General features: G+C 40.5%; 1 protein-coding gene across 1 annotated transcript in view; it reads right to left on the bottom strand.

The window, feature by feature from the left end:
- Positions 1-1,401: 1,401 nt before the first annotated feature.
- plekho2 (pleckstrin homology domain containing O2) overlaps positions 1,402-14,177 on the bottom strand; it is a 25,990-nt gene continuing 13,214 nt past the window's right edge. Inside the window, exons 2-7 of the mRNA XM_023425581.2 lie at positions 11,924-12,073; positions 11,473-11,595; positions 7,818-7,922; positions 7,618-7,716; positions 4,236-4,553; positions 1,402-4,149 (exon numbers count right to left, since the gene is read on the bottom strand). Coding sequence (XP_023281349.1) covers positions 2,881-4,149; positions 4,236-4,553; positions 7,618-7,716; positions 7,818-7,922; positions 11,473-11,595; positions 11,924-12,073 — 2,064 coding nt within the window. The 3' untranslated portion in view covers positions 1,402-2,880. The remainder of the gene's footprint in view (positions 4,150-4,235; positions 4,554-7,617; positions 7,717-7,817; positions 7,923-11,472; positions 11,596-11,923; positions 12,074-14,177) is intronic.

Here is a 14,177-nt window from a genome sequence, read left to right as displayed (position 1 = left end):
AAAAAATTAATAATGTTTTTCAGCTAGTGTTAGCTTGAATAAATCGAACCTCAGCACAGGGCATTTGTTGACATGTCAAACCTGAATGGAGTGGTTAATGTTTTCCACACAGGTTTATATTGCAATCTGATTATGTAACTGCTAGGTTGCTTTCTTCATTTACTGTTAGACTGACAACAACAATTTCACACCCAGTCAGATAGACAGGGAAGATGTAGATGTAGGGGTGGCAGAAGAAGAAGATGGTCCACGAGAGGTGGAGGAAGGTGAGGGAGAGCAGGGAGCAGCTGGAGCAGCAGCATCAGTACCTGAGCATAGAGGAGTGTCCTCACGGTTACTACTTCTTCATCCTCTCATGTTTGACTGAGGGCAAACTGGAGGCTACAGTGACTCACCATCACCTCTGGGGGTACAAAGTGGGATTACAAGTCAGGATGTGCCAGACCTAACTGGTAAGCATCAAGCATCACCCTCTGAAGCTGAAACATGAAGCCAACACAGAGGTACTAAAACCTGCAGTTCCTCTAATGACCACTAGAGTCTGGCTCCAACAGTGAGTCAGTCCCCACAGACTCCCATCTTAAAATGTCCAACTTTACAGCAGAAATAAACATGTTTACAGCCTGGTGGTACAAAGAGCTAATTTCTTCCTTCATGACAACTGTTTATATAACTCTTTACATTTTATTAAGGACTAATGTTATGTATAATTGAGGGCGTGTCCTCTTTGAGTGAGAGGTGGGGGAGCGTATGCGTGTCACAAACTGACATCCACCAAAGTCTCAGCTCCACACCCCTCCCTCTTTTTTGACCTTTTGATTTTTGTATTAGCTGGGAATAAGGGGCTGAGTCAGACCCTGCCAAGATGGCAATGGCAGAGCAGCTCACTCTGAGCTTCAAAACTGCTCTTGAGAAACCTGTGGGTGGCATCACAAAGACAATATCCATCTTTATTTACAGTATGTGGTTAGCATGCTAACTTCAGTAGATGTCGCCACAACACATAAATGTCCTTGACATAATGTCAAACTGTTCATTTTTCACATTCTCGTGATGATCTTAATTTAACTTCATTAATTTAACCCTAACATGTGATAGTGTGTTTACTCGAAAAATGTATTGATTAGCTAAACTGTTTTCAATTTTCAGTTTCTTCTTTGTATATACTATATATATATATATATATATATGTACTGTATATGTGGCCAAACTATTGATTCTAGTTGGTTCAGCTGGGTTTTAAAAAAGATCTTTCTAAAAGACAATTAATCAAAACCCTGACACAAATAACAAACAATAATAGAGAGTGAACAGGAACAGATGTGTCATCTTCTTGAATAAATTTTGAGATGCTTTCTACAGGCACAATAAATTATATTAAAGACATTAAACATGAACACATAGTTTCCCTTTGTTTATTTGGGTGATAGCAAATTTTATCCAATAGCACAAAATGATATCTAATGTTAGAAAATATTTTTACATACTCTAAATGGCATGGCATATTTAAAATAGTTTTAAAAACTACCATCACATCTTTTAACAAATTACCTCACTGATGAGCACAGATCCCTCATCAAATGTAAAAGTGAATTGTAAGAGGTTTGTAAGAAATGTCTGCTACAAGCTCTTTGTTCTGTGCTATGTACAATATCAGTATAAAAACATATCATTCATTAAAAGAAACTGTAATCCTGTGTGGAGTAGCAGTTCTTCTCTGATAAAAAACATTTGCTGTAATCACATGATTAGTCTGAAAACTCCTGAGCTATTTACATCTTTCCTCCTCATCCACTAACAGCATGTGTTATAAAAGTATGTACAGTATAAATTCCCTCATATAAACTGCCAGCAATACCATGCAAATAGGAGGAAAAGCCAAAGTAAACCATTGAAAGTTGTGTAATTTGGTATTAACACTTTTTAGTACTTCTTAAATGTTCTCAATGTAACAGTACTGCTTGTCATTATGTTATTAATACTCAAATTAGCTTTCAAGTAATTACCCTTGAAAATATCTGATGTTTTATGTAGAAAAAAAATAAACAATACACAGTAGAACATTAAGCATTAGTTTCAGAGAAAGTTAAACTAGAAATAATTGCACTTAGTTAATTATGAGCAAACAGCTGCATGTGCTGCATAACAATCAAAAAAAGAGTGACTTCCTGTCCAGCAATTGGCCGCTTAATGACCCTGACCCCCCCCTCACCTGTCCAGTCCTCCAGTCTCACACAGCGCCTGTGAACTTTACAGTGATGATAGTGTCAAATCACCTGTTTTAATTCTCAGTAACTTTGAACCAGTAGGTTTTGATTTCAAACAGAGGAAGAAGAATTGCTGTCAGATTTTATCAGCTAGCTAAGAAGGCTAATGCTAACTCCATGAGTGGAGAGTTTATACCGTCATGAGGGGAAAAGCTTTTCAGATTAAACCTGGCTTGTTGGAGTGTAAACTTCCTAGATCTGACAAAGAGCAGGACAGAGCTGCATTCAAGACTGGCCTCCACACCAGAGGAAACAGTGCATAGTGGATGTGTTGTATTAGAGCAAACACTGTTCCTCGTGCTTTTCCTCTCGGCCCTGTACAGACCTGGTATTAACATCTGTCTCAGGTGATCTGATCACAGGTGGTCAGTTCTAAGTTCAGGTGTGAATGCACTCAAGACACATTGAGGACACATTTGAGATCTGATCACTCAGACCACATTCAGAGGTGGTCTGGACCACATGTAGCCACATGTTAATGTAGGTCTAAAGGGCCTAAGTGTGTGTGGAGAAATGCAAAGAGGGGCAGGCCTGCTGTGGCTATTTAATGTTGCTGAGCTAACTGAACAGGTGAGGGGTTTAGCAAAGTGTCAATTCCAAATCACTCTGACATTCACCAGCTCTTCCTGTCCCTGGAGTTCTTTGCAAGTTTCAATTTCTTGACCTCCCTGAGGACGAGGTCAGCCTTCTCCAGCTTCTCCAGGGCCTTGGCCAGCAGATCCTCAGGTGTGCCCTCAATGTCACCTCCACCCTGGGACTGGGACACTCTGCTCAGGAGCTCGCCCGTCTTTTCCCTCTCCAGAGCCACTTCAGTCTCTAGTTTTATGACATCATCAGTAGGAGACCTGCCACACCCAGCCGCAGCTCTGGGATGCTGCCTCACCTGAGCACAGATGGAGGACTCAGACAGCAGGTCTCCGATGGAGGCTGACTTGGCCTTGGTGGAGGGTTTCAGAGGAGTAATGGGCTTTGATTGTGGACTCGGAAAGGCCTTGGATCCGACTTGAGGCTTGCTAGTGGCCTGTGTCGGCCTTAGACTAACTGAGATCTGGATGTTGTCCTCGCTGGTGTCCAACACGTCCAGACCAGCATGGCTCCCTCTCAGCACAGCAGTTGAAGCTGCCAGCGTGTCCTCGTTCCCCGAACCTTCGCTGTCGTCGTCTGAGTGCTGACCGCTGTCCACAGATTTCTCCTCCGCCTTCTTCCTCTTCTCCCCAGGCAGACAGAGCAGTGGGCTCAGGCTGATACTGTCAGATAGGGGGTCATTCACAGAGACAGCCACTGAGGAGATTTCACTCTTGGGGGGGGCATCTTCCTCTTGAAGAGAGCTGTCTGAGGTATCTGAAGTGGTACACTCCTGTCTCTCAATGGGCTGACTTATAGCTGGGTTGTCTTCTGTGTGTTGTGTCTCAGGAGGACAAGGACTGCTCATAGTGTCCTCTGACTCTTCTTTAGGACCCTGGGCTTCTGTGCTGGGACTCTCATCACCTCTGACAGTGGGCACATCTTCCTTAGAAATCGAATGGTCAGCCTCATCTATTTCCACAGCTGTTCCTGTTGTCTCCTTCCTACTGTCCTCTTCCTTTTCCTTCTTCTCATCAGCTGCGCCTTGACCCTCTTGGTCTGGATCCACAGCAGGATGTGAGGGTTTGTTCTCTTTGGATGGGGGGGTGGGAGGGTGGGAGTTTGGCCTGGACTGTGAAGCCTCTGCCAGGTTGCTGGTGGAGCAGCTGGAGCTGGGTTTGTTGGGAGGGGTTGGTGGTGGGCCCGTCTTTTTCCTGGCGTCAGGACTCTTCTCAGTGTTGGCCTCAGCTGAAACTTCTTCAACAGGTGAAACACAGGACTTGGCTTCTTTAGATGGAGGCATCGGCGGCTTCAGGACCTTAAAAACATTCATGATATTTTATAGGCCAAGTTATCCAAACAGAAATACCCTGTATGATGAGGGTTATACAGCAGTATACAGACCTTTTTGTCCTGTCCATCCTTATCAGGTTCATCCTCAGGTGCTGGACTGGGTTTAGGCTCTTTGGTGGGGGGCATGGGAGGTTTGACGACCTTTTTCTGGGGACTGACCTCTGACTCAGTCTGAGCCACCTCATCAGGAATCGGTGCCGACTGTTTTTCTGAAGGTTTGCTGGCACTGGGCAGAGGTGTTGGGACTTTGACAGCTTCTTTTGGGGTCTCAGTACCATCAACGTTGTCTAATGGCATCCCATTGGGCATGACAGCATCCTCCAGGTCAAGATCCAACCGCAGGATACCATCGGATGACAACACCGCTACCTAGAGGGCAAATAAAACCACATAAAGATGAGCTATTTTTAAATTTAAAAGCTGGTAAACCTTGAATTCTCAATTAAAAGCTAATAAAATGTTAATAAAGGCAATGGTGAAGAACTACAGGGGTGTTTGGGAGAGTGGTTTGGTTTTTTTTAATAGAGATACTGCTTTCATTCAATGAAAAATTGTACTCACCTGTTTTTTCATTGACTGTTAAGCTAATGTCAATGGTATGCAACACTTCCTGCATATATTTCACATTAAAAGCTTTAAAGGTGTAATGTGTAAAATCTGGCCAGAATTTTTGTTTAAAATGTTCAAAAAATGAACTAACACTATCAATAGTCTGTGAAGGAGCCACAATGATGACATCATGACCAAGACCTCCATCCGTTGTATTTCAGAGATATCTACTGAAATGAGCATGCTAACCAACTAGCTGCGGCTGTTTTGTAATACCACTTTATGACACTGGATGCTGTGTCAGTCAGTGTAGTGTCTAGTCTGCCCTCAGACCCACAAAGAAGAAAAGCTTCCTCCAGAGCTTGAAGTTACGCTACAGCTACTGACAAAAAAACCAATAAATAAAAAAGCTGCCAACAAGCATCACAGAAACACAGAGATGTCTGACGCTCCTACAAAGCGGACAAGAAACCATGTTCAACGGCAAAGAAAAGAAGCAAAAAACGTGTGAATCTGCTCTGGATAAAGAGATGGAGTTTGATGCTGACCTGCAACTTTTCTGTTAGACAGGTGAGTAACATCTAATGTTGGTCTGTAGCGAAAAGTATCATTAGTGCAAATGACAAACACTTCAAGTGCCATAAATGTATGATTGATGACGTCGACCGACATTTTAGTGATTAAGTAGAATTTAGTCTGTTGAAACCAGCGGGTTGAGGATCTGCTTCTTCCCCTATAGTTGTCAACCTGCTCCACTTTGTACCACTTGTCTATACCACGGTCATTATATCAGAGCCACAGTGTACACATTCATACTGCTGATTCATAACAATGAATATTCATACCACAGTTATACCACTGTCTCATGCTGTATTTATTTGAGCATATTCATATCTATCCTCACTATTTATTATACACACACAACAGACCTAACATGTTTGAATATAAAGAACTTGTATGATCTAAACTAATTGTTCTATCACATGTTTGTCTGTATCAGGACCAGAACTCCAGTCCAGTCCTCCCCAGTCATGGACCAGCACCTGCCTTTTCTTCTGTGTCCGGCCTCATCAACCATCAACCACATTACAATAACACCTTGGAGTATTATTCCTGCTCAGAACACATATTGTCTATACTGTGATGTTTTGCATATGCTGCTCAGCAGGAGTTTTGTCAACACTTTTGTACATAGTTTTTTTCATTGTTTAATTTTTGTGTATGTATGTATATTTATCTTTTTGACTGTTGCAGTATTTGACCTTTTTATTGTTATTTCCTATACGTACGTTAAATGGATACGGCACCAAACACCAAGTCAAATATATCAGTAAAAACCTATCTGTCAATAAACCTTATTTTCTGATTCTGCCTTTGTGATGATGTCATCATCCCTTCAGGGGCGAAGAGGTGAAATGCTGCCCCCTATGGAGGTGCAGTAAGTAGCACGATCTTACACATTGTACCTTTAATAAATGTGTTGTAGCTTAACAGTGATTTAAAAAAAAAAAGGCAAAGCAGAATCAATTCGAATTAATTTGTCAATAACAATAATATTTCTGTTAAAAAGTAATGGGAAAATATAAATTATGAGTACATTATGAAAAATTTAAATGAAATCAGATCAAAGCTACAGAAGCGTAATGCATTCACAATGCACATTTTTTTTTCTGAATTAACGAGATCATATCTCAGAATTCTGAGATAATTTCTTAAAAACAGCTGATTTTTTTTTCTTAAGTGAATGCATTACACTTCCATACAAAACCGAAAGACATTTTACTAAAAATGAAATATATATAAAGTAATAATAAATATAATGAATTAAATATATTTCATAGACCTGTGTATATTCTCATTTGTCCAGGTCATAGTATCCTAAAGGAGTTTTTTAATCGAAAACAACTGTCCATGTCCATGTCCTGTCCTTGTTTTCGATTAAAAAACTCCTTTAGGATATTTCATAGACTTAACAGTAACAATTTTAATGAAAATTTTAATAAAAGTTATTTTTAGCTTTGAAAAAATATCAGACATGAAATCATCAACACATCAGTCAGTGAGTAGTCAGAGGTTCAGACAGTCACATTCAAAGTTACTGTGTATGTTTGAACCAAGAAAGACCCATTCTAATGTTGGAAGAACAGGAAAACTACACAGAGTAGAGATTCAAATCTAGATCTACTGAGGCTGCGTCCGCACTGATATATTTTATGATAGATTTTAAAAAACAGCACTTTAAAATGAAAACAATGAGCGTTTTAGCACCATATCACAAATAATCGCCATCCATACTAACACACATGAAAACACATATCACATGACCATTCACTTGCACTGGGCATGTGCCAGTGTAAACAGGAAGCAGATTGTTTACTCTGCAGATGGTTAGTGGCAGAAAATACTACAAGTGAGGAACAACAATGGCAAAAAGTAAGAGCAGAGATTTCTTTGCTTGGGCTGACGATGAGGTGGAACTGTTACTGAATGTCACACATGAGTATGAGGCGTCATGGTGGCGGAAAACAAAGATTGGAAATCATTGTTGTCATCTCAAAAACGGTCACATGATAGGAGCATGACAAATCAGGGAAGGATACATGACATGAGACCCAATCGGGAAGTTACCGTGGGTGTCTGCCTTATCGTTTTCAAAGGTCTCAGTTTCTATCTGTCTAGATGCGACACAACCCCAGAGTTTTCAAAATAAAACTGGCGTAAAACAGGTCCTGCAGAGTTTCTGAAAATCTCTGTTTTAGGGACTGAAACCTCTGGATAACACCAGGAGTAAAAGGGTGTGGATGTAGTGTGAGTGATGACTGACTGACACACACACACACACACACACACACACACACACACACACACACACACACACACAAACCTCTTTCATGTGTATCCTGGTTGGTGGGCGCCGGTTGCGGTTCCCTTTGGGCCTTGATCGAGTGACATGCTCTAAGTTGCTGCTTTCATCAACCTTCACCTGTGAAAACATGAAGCGTCATCATTCACATGAAGCTGAGGGTGTAGAAACAGGAAGGAGTCACTGACACCTCCCACTCTGTGGCTCACACATGAGTTTACCTCATCGAAGACTTTGTTCTTGGCTCGATTGATGCCGTCAGTGAGGGCTTTGATCCACGTCTCCTTCTCCTCTGCAGTCTGAGCCTGGAACTTCACATCATGGACCTTCAGCCACAGCAGACCAAAAATACATACAGTCTGTGTTAGGGAGCATTTACCTTTTTTTTAGAGGAATAATTTATTCAGCAGTATTATCTATCTATCTATCTATCTATCTATCTATCTATCTATCTATCTATCTATCTATCTATCTATCTATCTATCTATCTATCTATCTATCTATCTATCTATCTATCTATCTATCGATACACAGACCGTGATAGCACTCATTTTGTTTTGGATCCAGTACAAAGTAATGTCAGGGCCTGTATTCAACAACACTACAGAAGTGTCTGAAGCAGCAGCTGATGAGTAAAACAACTGTCTGAGTGTGAGCAGTACAAGTGTAAGGGCCTTCCCCAACACTTGTGGTGTTGTACTTAAGTGCTCGTTCACAGCCTGCCAGCGAACAGGCAAGACGTCAGCGTTGAACTTCTGTGAGGTTGGTGCCTCATAATAAAATGATGTGAATACAGCGATAATAAATGTCATGTCACTTTCAGACACGCACCCACACGCATTCAGTACATCACTCCTTCTCGTGTGATATTGCTTTTATACAAGAGTTGTACGAGCTCCATATTAGTTAAATAAGCCACAACAGATTATGATTTGTTTGTGTTGGCGTAGCCAAAATGATGAATAAACAAACAGTTCTGCAACTGAACTGGTACTGGACTGTTGCTATGCAACACATAAACACTGTCCTGACCTGCACAGTGCACACTAGCTTGCACACCAGACATCATTTAATACAAATGTTATTTCTGGAAATAGTTTCATCTTTGCAAAGTTTGTTAGATTCTAAGACAGATAACGACCATGAATGTAACGCTGATTAACAGTTATAAACACCTGTGAAGAGGAGTGATACATGTAGTTAAAAGTCCCAGTGCTGTTATACTCTATAGCGGCCCTCATGGAATGACTCTCGACCAATCAGATTACTTGGTTGAAACTAACTGTTGTATAATGAGAATTATTACATTTTGACAGTGTTTCTATTTTAACTGGCACAACTTTCCTAGCCTTTAGTCACATGATGCTATTCAGCCTCATCTCATCTCATGGTTTATTTGTCTTAAATTTCTTTCAAAATAAATGACTTACTCTATTTTGAATTACAGTATAAATAAAACTGAACTGTAAATACATCATTACTGATTCTTGTTTAAGCTGCAGTTTTAGAATAGTCCTGTTTTTATTTCCACATAAGAACCTGTTCCACTGTCAGTAACATCCCTGATTTCCTCTGACACTCTGCCTCTTCCAACATGGCTGACCATCTTAACCGTGGTCAGGCAAAGATAGTTGGCCGGCTGTGGGACACACTGCTGCTACTGCTGCTACTGCCTTTGTCTCTCCAGCCTCATTCAGCCACACAGAGCTGAACAGGGTTACCCCGGAGAAACCCAGAGACAGCCAAGCAGCTCTTCACATCCTGGTCACATCCACTCACTTCATTCACACTCAACAACACAACAGAGCACCAACTACCAACACATTCAGGAGCTCAGAGTTGAACAAACAAGGGTTGTATGGAAGCCTATAGGGGACCAAATTCAAACGATAATGTAATTCCACAATAGCATTTTCATTTACCACATATGTATATGTTATTTAAGTGAATAGTGGACAATATTCAAATGTTAATGTAAATTTGATCATCAAAATGCAATATGAACAATTTAACTTAATTTTCATTATAAGCAAGCAATATTGAGGTCACAATGAAAATGAGAACGGCATTTGAGTAGCAGAGTTTATCTGTCTGGGACAATGTTAGTGGCTTAACTGGTGCAGGAAATCAGCTTGACAACAACATCATCTTGCCAGCAGATGCTTGTGACAGAGGTGAGCAGTTTCCTTTCACAATGAAAATGAAAATAGCTTTTGACATTTCAATTTCAAAGTCTTAAGCTGCTCTACAGTGGACAATATTCAATTGCAATAAGCAAAACAGCGCCCCCAATCTATTGCATTTTCATTTACATGTCACCACGCTCCTTCAACATGAAAATGAAAATGCAATCTGTCAAACCTCTCATCAAGGCGGGTCTTCAGTTCTGAGGTCAACCGTTCTCTGTAGGGGGTTAGGACATTAGACAAGTTACCGGATCCTGACTTTCACAGTCACTGAGTGCTTGCCTATAATGAAAATTAGTTTAAATTGTTTATATTGCATTTTCATTTTCAAATTTAAATTAACATTTGAATAATGTCCACTGTTCAGCAGGATGTGACCTTGGAAATGAAATGTCAAACAGCTTTTCCATTTTCATTTTAATATGTTCCCAGAATGTCCATACAAGTATGTGAGAATGAAAATAATTGGTTTATTTAATTTTAATTTTCACTCAAATAAAACATACATATGTGGAAAATGAAAATGTTATTGTGGAATTACATTATCATTTGAATATAGTCCCCTATAGGCTTCCACAGGATTGTATTAAAATATAGGTTTCAATTCACAAAATAATGGTTTGTAGCAACATTTTCCCTCTTTACTTCCTTTTATTCACAAAGCATTTGGTTCAGCCTCAGTTCAGTGGCATGTAGTCCAGAACAGACTCAGATGTCACAGTGTAAATACTACAGATCCGTCTTTTTTATTATCATTTTATTTTCATTCTTTACTCGTTCCTGTGTTTTATTAGGATATACATCTTTATGTTTTTATGTGAAGCACATATTTCACCTGTATGACCCCATGAATTGTGCTAGTACAGTTTTACTATAATCAAAAACACTACAGGTTCTAGATCCAGAACCACACAGAACCTGAGCAGCAGTGAGTCCAATCTGAGTCCAGAAGACGCTGAAGGTTTGAGGCTCAGTTACATAAGGGCTCTGACTCACAGGGGGGAAAGGGGGAAAGTGCCACACACACACACACACACACACACACACACACACACACACACTCTGTGAAGGCCAGTTTAAGCTCACATCTTCTCTATTTACACGACTACAGCAAAATTCACCACTTATATATCACATTTTTTCAAAGCTGCATTCTATTAGTATTTTTGTGCATTTTAACACTTTATTGCTGGAAGGGTGTTACACAACAAAGGTCCTCAAAGCAAGGACATTGTGATTCAATGATGCCTGGTAACCCTGGTAACCCCGGGCTCACCTTCCAGAGCTGCATTTGCTGATGATTTTGGCTACAAGATGCAAACACAATGATGACATGTTATGACCTCATAAAGTCGCTATGGCTAGCATGTTAGCAAACAGTTGCCTGTTTAAAAATCCGCCAGATACAGAGCAACACTATAATTTATTTGTCATGTCTGTGTCACTAGATGAATCTCAGTCCAGTGTTCCCTCTCTTTTAACTCTGTGTTTGGTCTCCACCTGCTCCTGAGGGAAATATCTAAATGCTCCACTATGTGGAGTCTGCTATACCATGGTGACTACACAACAAACATAGAGAGCTGTAACCATGGTAACTTGGTACCGAAGTATCGGTTGTCTTCATATCTGTAATTTGATCTGCTGTTGTGTTGGAGCTGTTATGCAGTTATATTAAAAGTTGTGTGCTCACCTTATTTCCAGACTTGGCTGATCGAATCAGGATGAGCCTGTGCTTCTTCTTGAAGGGGCTCTTTAATTCATGACATTTGTCATAGTTTTCCAGGTCAACCCTCTCTAAGCAGTTCTGCAAGTCCTGCAACACAAAGTGCGGCACCATTGACTGAACATCTGTCACTCCAGTTAAAGGATAAAGCTGCTTGTCGACCATCAGCCTGTTAACCTTACTTCATACAGTAAAAGCTCTGCATTATCCTGCCTTTGTGTCTGTGTTCAGGTCCTCTCTTTCTGTTGTTCTTTCATTTTATATCAATGAATCCCAAAAGGAAGCAGAGTCAACAACTATCCAGCAGTATGTTTCCTTTGTAGCCACAGTCTGATATAGATGTTTATTCTGAACATTGGAGAACTTGTGATTTTATGAAAACACAATATAAAAGATCATGTAATATGGTGCAAATTACCTCATTTTCATACACCACAATCTCTGTCCTCTCCACATGGATGTAGCGGTCCTTATAGCTCGCCAACAGTCTGCCAGGAGCTTTCTTCACCCAGCCGGCCTTACCCAGGAACTTTGGCTCTTTACACTGGGCTGGGTCCTCTTTCACACCCTGCAATGACACAGAGGAAGGAAACCACACTCAAAATACACAGCCGTGTACGAGCAGAGTGCAGATTACTGTGTGAGGTACTTTCATTTTTACCACTGTTACTAAATGATATCGCGCAGTATAGCTGTACTAGACTGAGGGTATTGAGTTGATAGTTTACTTTACCAGTATATTGTAAAATCTGCGTTTTATGTTACAAAAGTGCTGATTAAACTTTGCCAGAGAAGATGGAAAGAAGCTTGATGAGTGTTGGCAGTTCACATGAAACCAAAATAAGTTTGTTTGGATCAGAGTTCAGCAGGTTTGGTGCTCCGACAGTGACTGCACATTGCTGACTGTGTGTGCATGCACATGAGTACAAAAGCTGTAGGGGGATGACATTTATACAGTTTGTACCCAAATGCTGAATGAAAAGATGACAGCCAGTCTCAAGAAGCCTGGCAGGAGCAATTCTCCAACGTGACAATGATCCTAAACATGCTGCAAATATCACACATGAGTTTTTTAAAGAGCAGCTCAGCAGAATCATGACAGAACATCCCAGACTGGTATCCTTCTCCTCCTGGAAAATCAAATATACAAGATACTAAAATAAAAAAGTAAAATAAATGTATCTTCATTCATTACAGTTTAATCAGTCAAATTTTCCTCTTTTTACAGATCTTGGGCTTTGGCTAAAACCAATCAAACTTTATTAAATGGACAGGATGTGTAGGGCCTCGTCTGGGGCTGGACTCTGGTTTAGTTGTTTACTATGGTGGCCCTGAGAGCTCAACACATGCAAACAGACTAAACACAAACAAATTCCGAAAACCTAGTCATCAATTTGACAACTCAAACACGCTGCGTTGAGCTCTCAGGGCCACCGTAGTTTATTGTATTTGCACGACACACAGGAAGCATGTGGTGCATGTATAAGTCATCAGCACACATACAAGAGACGGATGTTATCAAGGCAGAGTGGCCTGGATGTGCCAATAAAGTTGCTCCTCTGAAGAGGTAAAACACTTCAACACAACATGACAGAACATCAGTGAGAATGACATCCATGTGTGGGTGGATTTGGCCAAGATGGCGTCATACTAGTGGCAGCCTGAACTCGCCCAGAGACAGTAGAGAAACTGAGACGTTTCATTTCCGTTTATTTCCTGTATCTGTGTCACATGGGTTTCTTCACCTCCCGCCCCTTTAGGAGACCAGCAGCAGGTCTCAGTGGATTCATTCCAGTGGGCGAAGTGAATGAGATCACAGATTATCACAGATTCTTTCGCTCCATAGTCACCAAAATAAATATTGGACCCAGTTTTCACAAACCACACGTCTTCACAACAGTCTGACATCAAAATGAAATTTTTCAGACGAACAGATACAGAGAAAATTAACTTTATTTGAGACCTGCCTCTGTCTCAGTGCCATACCCCTGCCAGATCTGTCAGCTGCCGACATCGTTTGCCAACCGATGACCAGATGTTTAGATGGACCAGAGTTATTTTTGGATTGAGTTACTTATACGTGAAACCATGGATTAAACTTTAAGACTTAAATAAAACATGTTTCATTGCTTAACAAGTTGCCTTGGCTTGAGGGAGGGGTCTGGGGACAACGCCCACGTAGGAGACCAGAACTGTGTCCCATTTCATATCATTGGTGCTTCCTGTAATGTGGTATCTTCTGTAGAGAGGATCTTTGGCTTGCCTCAGACAATGTCGCCCATCCCCTCCATAGAACTCAGGACAAACTTAAGAGCACATTCAGCAAGTCATACAAACCTGCTCACAGAAAGTCCTTTCTGCCTACAGCAATCAGATTCTATAATGCATCTCTTTAATTTATTTAATGTAAAAAAGAAATCCACATATAACAAATGTATTTCTGATGCACATACACGTTAATACATGCAGACTTTTGATCTGTGGATGTTCTTTTTTGGTTCATGATTTCTGTATTTTATTGTATTCTAACTCAACAGATATGACATTTTAATTTCCCTACAGGGATTAATAAATCTATCTATCTATCTATCTATCTATCTATCTATCTATCTATCTATCTATCTATCTGAATTAACAGGAGCAAACACTTTCTATTCAGGTATATGCATCTA

The sequence above is a fragment of the Seriola lalandi genome, unplaced genomic scaffold (genome assembly GCF_002814215.2).
Source record: "Seriola lalandi dorsalis isolate HSWRI2012SDOR001 ecotype SW California unplaced genomic scaffold, Sedor1 jcf7180002054784, whole genome shotgun sequence".
Lineage (NCBI taxonomy): Eukaryota > Metazoa > Chordata > Actinopteri > Carangiformes > Carangidae > Seriola > Seriola lalandi.
This window is presented reverse-complemented; position numbering and strand designations above follow the sequence as displayed.